At 50.9% G+C, this 13,247-nt stretch overlaps 8 protein-coding genes across 8 annotated transcripts in view; 2 read left to right on the forward strand and 6 right to left on the reverse strand.

Annotated features, from left to right (window-relative positions):
- Positions 1 to 43: 43 nt before the first annotated feature.
- On the reverse strand, positions 44 to 869 carry EI97DRAFT_441234 (uncharacterized protein; the record flags this gene model as incomplete). The annotated part of the gene is made up of 4 exons (XM_033799687.1): positions 44 to 198; positions 269 to 472; positions 559 to 596; positions 673 to 869. 4 exons carry the CDS (start codon positions 867 to 869, stop codon positions 44 to 46), a joined length of 594 nt encoding a protein of 197 aa, XP_033655488.1.
- Positions 870 to 1,810: 941 nt separating this feature from the next.
- Positions 1,811 to 3,323, reverse strand: EI97DRAFT_395602 (oxidoreductase). The gene is made up of 2 exons (XM_033796322.1): positions 2,532 to 3,323; positions 1,811 to 2,442 (listed from the first exon to the last, which is right to left on the reverse strand). The coding sequence occupies exons 1-2, from the start codon at positions 3,044 to 3,046 to the stop codon at positions 1,893 to 1,895; spliced, it is 1,065 nt and encodes a 354-aa protein (XP_033655489.1). The 5' UTR covers positions 3,047 to 3,323; the 3' UTR covers positions 1,811 to 1,892.
- Positions 3,324 to 3,403: 80 nt separating this feature from the next.
- Positions 3,404 to 4,954, reverse strand: EI97DRAFT_466061 (NAD(P)-binding protein). Its single transcript, XM_033801515.1, has 3 exons — positions 4,739 to 4,954; positions 4,255 to 4,681; positions 3,404 to 4,204 (listed from the first exon to the last, which is right to left on the reverse strand). Exons 1-3 carry the CDS (start codon positions 4,763 to 4,765, stop codon positions 3,576 to 3,578), a joined length of 1,083 nt encoding a protein of 360 aa, XP_033655490.1. The 5' UTR covers positions 4,766 to 4,954; the 3' UTR covers positions 3,404 to 3,575.
- A 532-nt stretch (positions 4,955 to 5,486) lies between these two features.
- EI97DRAFT_374424 (uncharacterized protein) lies at positions 5,487 to 6,148 on the reverse strand (the record flags this gene model as incomplete). The annotated part of the gene is made up of 2 exons (XM_033795453.1): positions 5,487 to 5,729; positions 5,780 to 6,148. 2 exons carry the CDS (start codon positions 6,146 to 6,148, stop codon positions 5,487 to 5,489), a joined length of 612 nt encoding a protein of 203 aa, XP_033655491.1.
- A 1,256-nt stretch (positions 6,149 to 7,404) lies between these two features.
- Positions 7,405 to 7,878, forward strand: EI97DRAFT_374469 (heat-stable 19 kDa antigen precursor; the record flags this gene model as incomplete). The annotated part of the gene is made up of 2 exons (XM_033795454.1): positions 7,405 to 7,623; positions 7,693 to 7,878. Coding segments are annotated over 2 exons (405 nt in total), but the record flags the coding sequence as incomplete, so codon positions are not given.
- A 445-nt stretch (positions 7,879 to 8,323) lies between these two features.
- On the reverse strand, positions 8,324 to 10,772 carry EI97DRAFT_500177 (CAF1-domain-containing protein). The gene is made up of 2 exons (XM_033802647.1): positions 9,314 to 10,772; positions 8,324 to 9,263 (listed from the first exon to the last, which is right to left on the reverse strand). Exons 1-2 carry the CDS (start codon positions 10,488 to 10,490, stop codon positions 8,608 to 8,610), a joined length of 1,833 nt encoding a protein of 610 aa, XP_033655493.1. The 5' UTR covers positions 10,491 to 10,772; the 3' UTR covers positions 8,324 to 8,607.
- Positions 10,773 to 10,899: 127 nt separating this feature from the next.
- Positions 10,900 to 12,577, forward strand: EI97DRAFT_500178 (uncharacterized protein). Its single transcript, XM_033802648.1, has 2 exons — positions 10,900 to 11,469; positions 11,529 to 12,577. Exons 1-2 carry the CDS (start codon positions 11,003 to 11,005, stop codon positions 12,340 to 12,342), a joined length of 1,281 nt encoding a protein of 426 aa, XP_033655494.1. The 5' UTR covers positions 10,900 to 11,002; the 3' UTR covers positions 12,343 to 12,577.
- A 4-nt stretch (positions 12,578 to 12,581) lies between these two features.
- EI97DRAFT_493166 (HET-domain-containing protein) overlaps positions 12,582 to 13,247 on the reverse strand; it is a 3,541-nt gene continuing 2,875 nt past the window's right edge. The window contains exon 4 of the mRNA XM_033802352.1: positions 12,582 to 13,247. Coding sequence (XP_033655495.1) covers positions 12,654 to 13,247 — 594 coding nt within the window. The 3' untranslated portion in view covers positions 12,582 to 12,653.

The following is a 13,247-nucleotide window of genomic DNA, read 5'->3' on the forward strand; positions in this document are numbered from 1 at the left end:
AGCCGCGGTTGCGTACCAGGCATATGTGTCGGCTGCACTTGCGTTAGGACGAGCATATTGGAGTTTCTGGTCGGCCAGAGGGCGAGACACGAGAGTATTTACACATACCATTGGTCAGAACATCCGTGTTGATAGTTTTAGGCATATACTGCCATGCCAGTCGAGGAGCATTGATTGCTCCATAGGCGCGATCAATGACTGTATTTACGGACATAGCGTAAGCCTCGATACGTTCACAGTCAATGGACGTAATGAAAATGCAACGTACTCAACTCGCGGATTGAACTCTCCTCCCTCCAGTAGCCAAATTCATCGACATGGAAGTACTCGTGGAGGAGTATGTGCTCCTTTGTGCGTGAGAGTAGAGGCAGCTGCTGTATGCTTTTGCTCCCTTGCATTCCATTGACGGTGACATCATTCAGGTAAGGGAAATTGTTGTTCCAGAAATCCGGACAGAAAACGATCCCAGGTCCTGTGGACGTTCAGCAAACAGAAGGGTACTACTGGCTTCAATAGCAGAGCGAAGTTGGTACACGTAGAAAGGTACAGCGTACGTACCTGTTCCGGTAAAATTGGCACGCAGAACGTATGCGGCGCTAAAGGAGCAACTGTTAGCTTAGGACTCTCGACTCTGACTCGGCGCAGACCGTATGCATGAGAGGCGATACGTACGCTTTGTTTGTTGGATTACGGTTGCATGCATCCTTTCTCGGATCCATCTGAACACTCTCAGGTGTCTTGCATCTCAGTTTAATCAATTTCTGGGCGGGCACCCTGCCACGCCTGTTGGCCCCGGGGCCATATTGAGGGTATTGTGCAGCCCTGGCGCCGAGATTGTCTGAGACCTGATGAGCGCCGTGTTTGCGCATACCGGATGGGATATACTTACACAAGAAGCTCTCCAGATTGATCTTGTATTCGTCAACATTTTTCCAGTTCCTACCCCCCTGGCCACGGCCCACAAGGAAAGCATGAAAGGCGCCATCGTCTTGACCGTGCTTGTTGTAGTTGCTGATTGCATGAGGAATGAATTCATCGGAGATTTTTCTCACTGTCTCGCGGAGAATCGCAGCTTGTTCATCATTGCATTCTCCATTGTAGACAGCACTTCAGTCAAATCCCGCGAATTCTTCCTCGAACGTCTTGTCCCCAGCGCGGGCCGCCAAGTTCTGCGAAGGAGGAGCAAAGGCATCATCAGTGAGCGGGGCGGCCGTTACAAGGCCGAGTGAAATGAGCGAGGAGCCAACCAGAATGAGGCTTTTCATGGCGAAATGTAAACAGTACCTAGCTGGAAGGGTGATCGTCGCATGTGGGATCATCTCGAAATTTATATCAGGCACACACTCTTCAGTTCGCTCCTAAACGGCCCCCGCATACGAGAGCATTTCGACGCATTTCCTACGTGTGGTTAGGGAGCAGGTTTCCCAAGTCCTACTGCGCAGATACGGCGAGCATCGAAAATGCACATTTCCCTGATTGGGTTAGAGTATCACTCAGCGAGGCTGCCGAGCAGTTTCAAAGTTTCGTATTGTGGGAGGGTAGCTGCCCAGGTGGGTAAGCCACTCATACCCTTTAGGGTAGTGGACCCTACAGGAAATGCGCCCCAAGATTACCCTAGGTGGACTTTGGGGTCCGCATTCGTTTCGCGCTACAGTGACCTCTGATCTTGCATCTCTAATTCTATGCGCTCTTACAATCACTCAAGGACACTGATTTTATATTTGATTAAATCGGCGGCGATCAGTGCGGGGATCCACGATATAATGGGACCCAATTCCAAAAACAGAAGACAGGTGCGAAGCCAGAATCTGGAGCTTTGAGACAATGCAATCGAGAGCATATTGATGCATAACTACGAAGCAAATACATCACAACCCCCCTTGGAACAACAATCAGGGCTCGGCAATCCGATATACCAACTTGTGCCCACTGACTTTCCCCTCCTTCATCTCCTTCAACCCGTCCAGGACACCGTTCAAACCGCCACCCCTCACGTCCTGCCGATGAGGCTTGAACTTGCCATCCTTCAGCAACTGCTCCACAAAATCTACCCACTTGCTCGACCATTCGTAGTGTTCCGGCTTGCCAGGTACAGTTTCCCTGCCTCCCTTCCACCCAATTGCCCACTCCTCTCCCAGTGCAGAGTATCCAACACTCCAGGTACAAATGACGCCGTCCCGCTGTTTGGCTTCAGGGTTGAGAATGTTGCCGTAGCGCACTTCCTGCCCAGGAGGTGCTTCTGTGGCAAGGGCATCACCGCTTTGTTCAATCGATCCGTTTTCGCCTACGCAGTCCCAGACATAGTAGAGTTTGTTGTTCGTGAACTCCCGAATTTTCTTTCCTACATCCGGGTCATAGGCATCAAAGACATGATCAGCGCCCAGGCTTTTGACGTAGTCAAAGTTCCTGGGAGAACAAGTGGTCAAAACTTCGAAACCAGACCTACAGAATTGTTAGTGTCTTCAAGTTGCAAAGTGCTGGTGCCGTGGACGTTCAGTCCAGGAGTCCAGGATCCAAAAAAGTTCACTTACAACTTAGCAAACTGGATGCCAACAGCACCCATCCCACTCGAGCCGCCATAAATCAGAATCTGCTTCTTCTCCTTGAGTGGCTTGTCCGGCCATGGCAGCTTCATCTCCTGATACATCCCCTGCCCCACGGTGTTCACTGCAACGCCCAAACCGGCTGCTTCTTCAAAGCTCATCGAATCGGGTATCTTCAGCACCAAACCCGGCTTGGCATAAACGTATTCGGCAAATGCGCCATTATCTGGGCGAAGAGTATGGCTGCCATGGACGAACCCGGCCACTCGGTCGCCCTTCTGAAAAGACTTGCTTGGATTGGGTCCAACCTCTTCAACAATGCCGGCGAAGTCGCAGCCAACGGTTGCCTTTGAGTCGACACGTTCGATGTGCTTCCAGTCGGTGGGGTTGAGTGCAACAGCAATGACTTTGACGAGGATGTAGTCCGAGGGTGGAAGAGAAGGGAGAGGGGCATCAGTGACAACTTGGGCATGGCCCTTGCTGAGGATCTGGATGGATTTCATGGTGGTTGTTTCTTGAGAGACCAAGTCACGGATTGCGTGGGGTTTCGATTCACGGAGACGCAGGCGAATTTATGTTCAGGTTTGAAGCGTTACTCAAAGTCCTGTGTACAGTCCCCTCCAATTGCAAGGCGCAATTTAAGTCCGATGTTCCCTTGACGCTCGACTACATGTATTACAAATTTCCTTTGGCGATGGAATCCTCTAGTACTCGTATGATTTAACGGTGACTAGCTTGTTACGCATTAGTTTGGGTCTGAGTTTCCATCGGAGTTAAAGAATAATTGGCAAGTCGGACGACCTAACCGGATTTTAGTAAGACATATAAATACAACAGAGCGGTATATGTTCATTGAACTTGGTAGGGATCTGCAGATGAAGGATGATTCCCTACTAATTGATTGGCTGCTTACTTTCCATGGGAACATCCGCCGAACCCGCTGCTTACAGGCTGACAAAGGGACGTCGGACATGAGCGGCCGCAGCGGCCGCCCGCCCGCCCAAGTTCTCCAGCTGCAGTGCGTTCCGTTGCCTAACTCTTCTCCTCGTCACGGGCTCTCAAGTCCAGGTAGCACTTAGCGACATGCAATACGCAGTCTTCAAAGCTCTTGAATCTCCTCCTCTCCAACAGACGACTCTGGGTCCATCCTGAGTCCACTCTGTACGGCATATTGATTGGAATGTTGTGTTTTCCAAGCCTAAACACTCCTTGCTCAACTTCTTTGGGAAAGTGACGCTCCACTGCCTCTCCAACTTCCCTCCAAACCTCATTTATGGTTTTTCCCTTCTCCGTGGTTGCAGCTGCGATCAGCCATCTCGGTATCTCCTCTGTAGGGAGGGCTTTCTCATCTAAACTTCCAACGTGAACAGCGGCGCAGTCGTTGACATCTACAAAGCCGAAGGCATACCTTGGCCGGACGTCGTCGAATAGGATTGCCCGTGACATACGATCCATTTGTGCGTATGCTTCAGAAGCCGAGCTATGTAGCTCGGAACCACCAATGACGGTGCCGGGTATTATTTGGACGATGTCGAAAGGGAGCTTGCTTTTGATTGCTTCAAGATGCTTCATGCAATGAGCTTTTGCAGCACAGTATGCATGATGGGCCGAGGCCAGAGGAGGGCGAAGGGATGCTGAATTTGCATCAACATCGACGGTTTCTTTTCACTGTCAATTTGCAACTCTGGATCATCGTAGGAACGAACGCTACCGTTTAGAACCTTTTCCATCCTTGTCCCTAACGTATCACCGTCATCCGGGTTCACCAAAGCCGCGCCAGCCTGTGTGAACACTACCCGACGCACGGTTCCGGAGTTCTTCGCAGCGGAGATGACATTCTCCATTGACTTCACAAAAGGATAGTACACCTCATTGTCCGGGTGATAATTCGGTTTTGGCCACACGCCTGCAACGTGAATAACATATTTTGCTCCTTGCAGCGCCTCGTCGTACGCGCCGGGCGCAGTGTTGTCGGGTACAACAGCGAAATCGACCCGGTCCACGAATTGTTGTAGTGTTGGGCCTCGCTGAATGTATTCTATCGCAGCATCACGCCGCACAATGCATCGTACTCGGTAACCCGCCTGTGCGGCCTGTAGGGTACAGGCATACCCTATCGTGCCATTTGTGCCAGTAATCTGTCTCCCTTTTTAGCTGCTTGACGTGAATCTTCTTATCCATCAGTGAGCGCATACAGCAACAAGTCCACGATCTTCAGCCATGATAAGGGCAACCTAGCGTGTACAGGTCAGTATGAGTATACGCGACAGTTGGAAGTGAGATGTTAAGGTTGATAGCAGTTCAGACAGAACTTGCCGGGGTTATGCACAGACTTTGAAAGCCGAGGTACGCTGAGAGAGCGAGCTTTTTGTTGTGCCGCAGTCTCCATCCCCCGGAGATATCAAAATCTCAATATCATCTTCGAAAACTGGGCCATCTTTTGTGGTTCCAAATAGTCAATGTGAGTGAGGGTCACGTGCACTTCGGGCTACCGCCACATTTTCTTCTAAATGCGGCCGAAGCGGTGAAGGGACTGTGTAGGTGAGTTATCTGACGGCCATCGTTGGCTGTATACTCAGTATGAGCAGGAGAGGCACATCCAAGCTTCTCATACGAAGAATGCTCTGCGCCGAATGCAGTTCTGCCGAAATCTGAGAGTCTTTGACGCCCCGGGCGGACTGGGTAAGTCTGAACAAATGCAACAAACGGCAATCCGTCGTTGTCGCAGGCTCATGGCAAAGCACAAGGAAGCACAGAACCAATATCGAAGCTCATTCAAACTTGATTTTGTACAGTTCATACACAAATATCCCGATTACCTTAATAAAATGCAACTCATCCAAGTTCGATATGGTCGTCCAATTTCCATTATCCTTTCTCTCCACACCTCTGCAGTCCACCGCATGGGGTATATTTCTCGCTTTCCGTCGAGTTCCTTGTCGCTTACAAAACGAGGTAGGCCAACATGCCGAAAACACCGGAGAAGGCCAGGGAGTTGACCTGGAGGGAGGAGGCAGCGCCGGTAGGTGAACCCGACGTGGCGGAGCCCGAAGAAGTGGGCGTCGTGCTGTGGTCCGTACCGTTCATGAGCATGCCACCCTCGCCAGCGGTCGAAGTGGGGGAAACGTTCTGGCGAGCCTGGGCGGCGGCCTCTGTGAATGCCTGGAGAGTCCTGTTGTTGTTGTTCTTACTGTGATTTGGTTAGCGACAGGTCGACGTTTTCACCGAAGGGACACATACGGAGGGTTGATGACGCCAACCATGCCGTTCTGGCAGTGCTGTCCCTGAGTGCAGTAGAACCAGATAGGCGCAGAAGCATTCGTGACAGTGAACATATAGGTCAACTCGGCAGCCTTGGCGGTGTCGGTGGTGGGGACGAAGCCGGACCAGAGGCCGCCTTCCAATGGTTCACAGGGTTTGGCAAAGGCAGCCTGTGCGACGGAGTGGTTTTTCGGCCAGAATTTGAAGTAGATGTTGTCGCCCTCCGCAGCAGTGATCTCGGCAGGCTCGAACTTTAACCCTGACTTGCCAACGGAGACATTGATATCTTTTGCCAGGGCTCCGCCAGCAACGGCAGCAGCAGCGACGGTGGTGGAGAAACGCATTCTGAAGTGGTTGTGTGTGTGAGAAGATATATGTGGAATAAGAGCTCAGCTCGTGAATGAACGAAGTGGATATAGAGTTGGAAGAATCGAGAAACTGAGTATGAACTGAGGGCAGAATGAATGTTTGGGCCAGCCTGAGGAGAGAAAGCGTTCAGGTCGGGATATTCAAGCACATTATATAGAGAACGGATTGAAACGAGTTCGCTCGGTTACGAAGCCCAGTTCGTATACCCGCCATCAAAACGCAATGCGGAACAAATTCGAGACGGGACATGTTCCGGATCCAGCGGTGGACGAACCTTCACTTTTGACGGAGGAAACAGGGGCGCTTTGGCAGAGATGCTGATTGGAGGCGCAAGTCATAGGCGATTCAAGTAGCGCTCCGTTTATCCTGAGATCCATGACCTGGCTGTTTGAAAGCCAAGAGATCCATGATCGCTACAAGTTGAGCCCTGAACGACCAGTAATTGCGGGGAAAGGGATGAAACGTGAGGAGGTTGGGTGAGACGTGAAGCATGTATCAGCTCCTTTCCCGGAATAGATTAGCACTCGGACCATGTCGCGTTCATAGCGAACCGCTCAACTCCATATGCACAATCAGTTCTGAACGTCTCCCTTCATCAGCCTTCTTCTCTGTTCGATTGTATTGAGCGCAAAAGTTCAAACTGCGATTGTGCATGTTTTTGAGCCGTTCTTCTTCCGTTTGCTTCAACACATGTCACGCGAAGCGAAACTTCACTCGTACCGCTCCCCTCAAGCACATCGCCTGAGAGGACTACGATGCCAGTGTACTATTTCCGCAACACCAGATCTGGGCGACTCAGCCACACGATAACTCTCCTCTGGTATTGGGTTCCGTGCGATGTGGTACAGAGTACAAGCACGGTATAGTACCACCACAGGTACCACGAGCACCACGTCCTTTTCCCATTCTGCCCAACCACCAGCCTTCGGATTTGCCGGCAAACCGTGGTCGTGATTCCTGTTCAACAATATGTACCTAAGAGGCATCGTGACCTTCAAGCAAGGCATGTGGAGTGATTCTATTGATTTCCATGACCTTAATTTATCCTGCCCCGCAGCTTTCCTACCTTGAGGTAGCATCCGGTCACGCAGCGAAAATCGATAGAATCGACTATATAAACATACCGTACCCTTTCCTTGCCAAATATCGTCATGCACAGGATGAAGTTGACAACTGCTATTACCGCTGTTGCCGCTGGCCTGGCCAGCGTAACTTCAGCCATCACAGGTAATTGACCGGCGTACCAATTCACCTGGACAATTCGGACTCAGACGCTTCAGTATCCTATGACGAAGGATACGACAATGCCGGCAGGTCATTGACCGCAGTATCCTGCTCCGACGGTGAGAACGGTCTCATCACCCGCTACGGATGGCAGACGCAAGGCCAGATCCCGAATTTCCCCTACATTGGCGGTTTTCAGGGCATCGCTGGATGGAACTCGCCTCAGGTACGACATCAAAGAACTTTCTTGGTCCCTTCTGTAAGCAATATGTGTTGCTGACGTTTGTCCACTTAGTGTGGTACTTGCTGGGCGGTCACGTACAAGGGCAAGACTATCAATGTGCTGGCAGTTGACCACACCGCAAATGGGTTCAATATTGCGAAAAGGGCCATGGACGAGCTCACGGGCGGTAATGCAGTACAGTTTGGCCGGGTCGATGCGCAGGCCGTGCAGGTTGTTGCCAGTCAGTGCAGGATCTGAGTTATTCGAAGGGGGAGGAATGCGACAGGAAAGCATTTCTGGGAAAGACAGCGTGGATGACTACAATACACTAATAGTTTATTAATATGTGCTGCTAGACACACCCTTGTTGAAATGTATGCTGTGCGTGTTTCCCAGTGCCTTAGGGGAATCATGAATGACAAATCGTTCTCTATGAATCGGCTTGATTTCGGCTTTGGCATTCACAGTCATTTGCGTCATTCTGGAGATCTTAAGCTGTTAAACGTACAGATGACTCCAATCGAGAATGTCGGTGTGTATTTGAGCATTGTATCACTTCCGCATGCCTCAGTCTTTCTCTACGAGAACACAGAGCGCGACATGCCGACTTCGAGGCTGGCTGGCAAAAAATAGGGATCCATAGATGTTGCGAGTAAATAAAACGGGTTGGATAGATGGCCCGCGCTGGAAAGGCGCGGAAAGTGACGATTTTAGTGCAAGGCTACTTACGCACCCTCCCCCAACCGGCTTGCCATCGACAATGATCGTTCCTTTATCCAATAATGGCAGGTATAGAATCTTGTGCAAAGATTATATATGCCAAGTGCGCTAGAAATCTACAGTTGAACAGAGAGGATAGCACACATAGAGCGAGCGGACGAACGATAAGAACGTATCGGAGAAGGGAGTCTAACGTGTGTGGGGTATACTCAATGCCATTATACGTTTATGGTGCAGTAGCGTCCCTGATGCGTGATCACAGCTCATTTACGAGTCGTACACTTCGACATACTTGAGCGGAGCCTCCCACTCAGCTATCTTCAGGACGGCTTCCTCTGTCCCAAAGACCCTTAGCTTGTTTCCAAACTTATGCCAGAACATGGACTCAAATTCGGGAAGCATCTCCATCGGCCGCCGTTGTAGCACGTCGATTGAATAGACCTTTTCTCCATCGCTTGTGCGTGGTTGGTCCTTCCAGGAGGACATCTGCGGTGACTGATCTGGCGTTGCGTCTGGAGACTCCTCATCGTGGGCTTCGAGGCTTTGAAAGACGTTCGTCGATGCAAATCGCGAAGTTATTCCTTCAACTGTGTGCACACTACTATTCCTCGTTGACCCGTTACTAGAGCTGCCGGAATCCACAACCGTATCATGCTTATCGTCTGCGGGTTTGGCAGTGGGTAACATGATAGGAGGAAGAGGGATCGGTTCTTGAACATGCTCATTGCCATCAATCAACCCATTCTCGTTTCCCGGTGCAGTTTTGTGATGGGAGGCCGATAAGTCTTGCGAATTGCTAGCTTGCTGCCCCGCATGGAGCTTCGTAGATAACCGTAGCATAATTGCAGCGGTGAGCATTGCGTCAAAACCAGCTTCATGGAAAGCTTCTGACTCGTGATACTTGGGATGATCCGCGTGTGTAACTGAATATCAATGAGTGGTGGAACAACTCGGCTACCGACTCTTGACTTACCGATGTCAGGCAATTCTTGCGTCTCAAGGCTCTCCGCGATATCTTGAAGCGTAGGGGAAGCGTTCAGATCGCCACCATCATGCGTGGCTAGATACTTTGTGTCAACTATTCGAGGAAAGAGTTCATGGATGGCCTCGCAGAACTCTTTCAGCGTGTCGGGCAACTCGCCAATGAAAGAACGGTAGAAGTAAACGAGGTCCGTGAACATATTGTGACCAACGAGCACCGGTTGCTGATCTCTCAGTCGCATCCTCGCTCGATCAAACCTTAGCTTGATATTATCCAGATCCGCGGCCACAAACTCCCCGTTCAGGTCCTTCGCAAAGTAGATGGGATCGATGTCGATATGTCCCCTTGCCAAAGCCTCCACGATCCAGCGGAACCCGGTCTGTCTGCTGATCTGTTCCTTGACCCGGCTTTTCATCCTCTTCTTATTGTCCTCCTCCCTCAGAGCGTCAAAGTGCACTATCTTGATGCAGTCATTTCGTCCTATGGCTACCAGGTGAGGGAACTCAGCACGTAGAAGTTGGTAGACCAAGCGCTTTTCGAACCGAGAAATGACCGATATGGCAGGCGGATTGGGCATTCCCGTGTGCGTAGTGACAGATAAGGACGCGCTGTCGCTGGTTGTCCATTGTATGATTTCCTGTCTCACACGATGAACAAAATCCAGAGAGTCCACGTCGGTTTCCTTCAATTGCATATCCTCGAACACATTCTTCTTGTCGATTCGATCGTAGGCTAGTTGCTTTGCTAAGTAAGCCTCGTCTCGTGAGAGATACTGGACTCCATGGGTAAAGGGCAAGTCCATGCGGAAGTCATTCTTGAGTAGAAACGCTATAGCACCGGTTTGAAATGTTATCTCACGTTCGATATCCAGACGTTCATCGATCAAGGGGCTGATGTTGAAGTTGTATGGACGCAGAATATATTTGTTCGTCATATAGTCGAACTTTGCACAAGTCAACCCGACCTGCAGGATCTGGTGTCTCTCAGCGCCAGCTTTGGCCTCGACGTACCGGTCTTCCAGGGACTGCCTGCCTCGCGCGCGGGGCCTGCCAGGAATCCTGGACGGTATGCCGGAGAGCTCCAAATCGAATGAAACGAAGTCTGCCTCGGAAATTGCGATCAATATCCCGAGCAAGCGATTCGGGAAAGAGATAGCGTCGACCTCCATTACTGCGGGACGTCTATAATTCTGGAATATCGAGGTCAGCAGACTAAGGAAAACGGAAGAAGTCAAGATTCCGGTACAACTGCGCTTCGGTAAGAGGTTGAAGTAAATAAGTTAGTCGTTGTTTTCTTCAGTGAGACAAGCGTCGCTGTGTCTAAGATACCAAACTTGTAGCCTTGCAAAAGCAAGCCGGCGGTCAGCTTGCTAACCCAGACTCACCGGCGCGTTGCCTGAATAGGCCAATGTGTCATGGCTGCGTGGATGGAGTGTTGTGTTGTAGCAGAGTCACCGAGTCCGGTTGGCCATCAGTCGCGGATGTGGCTGGTGAAGTGGCGTTTTAGGAGGCACGTGCACGCCAAGAAAAGCAGATCGGGAAGATGCTGCTGGTCAGCCGAGGTACTAGCAGCTGGACCGCAAGTGCATTCCTCTCGCCAGACCAACACTCTCTCTTCCGCCTTCCCCAGGAGATGGAGCCTTGTACTCTCGCCCATCTCTTCAAGTAGGACCACCTCAGTATGGCTACTCCATATGCGAACGCGTTGAGCGACTCCCGCATGCTCTCATCGTCTATCTCCTCGCTCTCTTCAGGCCGGCACCAATCGTCCTACATCGCAAAGGTCTACCGGCAAGCGGCCCAGTTGTTCTTAACTCGCCGCCTACCGGAGGCGCTGTCGACAATCGAGCCAATTATCACGCCGCCGCCGCAAAACGATGTCAATGGCACCTACAATGGAGATCTATCAGCATTTGCGCCCATCGCATCTGCGTCGCGGGGCACGCGGGTCAAAGTTTGGAGCTTCTACCTGACATTCCTCAACTCCGTGGTCGAGCTTGGCGCTGAAGAAGGGAAACACGCCTTTGGCAGCACGCGGTGGAAGGAGCTGGTATCAAAATGTCGTGACGGCAGCGTATGGGAGGAGGTCGTGCGGGACGGATATGCGGGTGTCGAAGGAGACGTTGACGCAGAGGTGGTTATCAATTTGTAAGGATCACCGAACATCCATCTATTCCCTTATAACATGTGCTGACGCGTTCGCAAAGGGCTACGTTGCTCCTTACCCATTCTCCCTCCCAAAGGTTGAACCAACAACGATTGGAAACCTACCTCTCCACTTCTGCCCGTCCCACGTTTGATGTGTCCTCGCACTTGCAAACATCACACCACCTACAAAAACGACACAGCCACCATAACAATGGCACCAGCACTCCCAGAGACCTCAACACGCGCCTGAAGCTTCTCGAACTCTATACCCTGCATGTGCTCCCACGCAATGACGAGTGGGACTATGCACGCGAGTTCATAAGCATGAGCGAGGTCCTAGATGATGAGCGCAAAGAAGCGTTTCTACTCGCACTCCACACCCTGAAGGAAGAGAAGGAGGAAGCGGAGATGCGGGAAGCCAAGCTTCGTCAACAGCAACAAGAGCAAATGGAGCAACGTCGCAAAGAGTCCGAGAACAGACGCTTAGAGCAATCACGAGCCGAGGATGAACGCAGAAAGCGGGAAGAAGAGAACAGACGGCAGCCTAGGGGCTCTGACGAGGTATTCAGAAGGCCGCAAGCCCCTCCAGCATCGCGTCCGTCGAAACCAGGGAAGAAGACCGTCGGCCCCCCGCCAGGCTTATATGATCGTTTGTCATCCATGATGGGGTCGATGCACACTTTGGTTTCCGCTACAGCGCATTCGATGACTGCGAATCCAATGGCTCTACTACGAACTTTTCTCTTCTTGCTTGCATTTGCTATGGCGTTAGGAAGGAAGGATTGGCGAGAGCGGATCATGCGCGTTCTCAGACAAGCGTGGGATAAGATTCGTCGCACGGTCGGTATGGGTGTGAAGGTTTCTTATATCTAATGTTGTATAACGTACTTGTGGGCGGCCGTAGTCCTCATGAAGGATGGAGGTGTTGGTTCCTTTCTTTTGTATCATAGTTTTGTGGCAGCCACATTCCTACTCTACACCTCCTAAAAGTCTCTCTTGCAGGTGAATAAAGATGTCGTCTGTGTCTAGCTATTCTTCAACCCTTTCCTTACGAGGACACCGGCGCACAACAAAAATTTCACATGTTTAGTGGCCTAGAAGCTTGCACATAACGCGCATTCAAGTTTATAGCTCCTCGACACCCTCCTCTGCGTCAAGGCTTCAGACAATTTTGCTATACCAACCTATGCTGCCTCCGACCGACTTTCTACTTCGCTAAACTTGCGCTTTACAGATTTGGTCACTCCACTTCCTATAGACTTAGCTTGGCTTTTATTCGGCTCAGCAGACTTAACTTGCAACGCTTGGAGTCGATCTTTAAGCGGCTGGCACCATTTCGAAGAAGGCCCCTGAACAGCTGTGTATCCATCTAGTGCCCGAGTATACATGGTCTTTGCTATACCTTCATGACCTGTCTGTGCGAGGAGGTCGCCGAAGCAGAACATTGTACTCAACGCTGGTAGATAGAATGACAGAAATTCAGATCCGAGAGCCTCCTCGTAGCCTTGCAGTGCTCGAATATACATGGTTTCTGCCTCTGTGAGCTTGCCTTGGTTCTTGTAGAGGATGCCTAGGTTGTTGACCGTATTGAGTGTTGATGTGTGCTTTAGTCCGAGTGCTTCCTCTGTGCCTTGCAGCGCTCGAATGTACATAGCTTCTGCCTCTGTGAGCTTGCCTTGGTTCTTGTAGAGGATACCTAGGTTGTTGACTGTCTGGAGTGTTAATGTGTGCTTTACTCCGAGTGCTTCCTCATAGCCTTGCAGTGCTCGAATGTACAT

Source organism: Westerdykella ornata, assembly GCF_010094085.1.
Source record: "Westerdykella ornata strain CBS 379.55 unplaced genomic scaffold EI97scaffold_6, whole genome shotgun sequence".
NCBI classification, from domain to species: Eukaryota; Fungi; Ascomycota; class Dothideomycetes; order Pleosporales; family Sporormiaceae; genus Westerdykella; species Westerdykella ornata.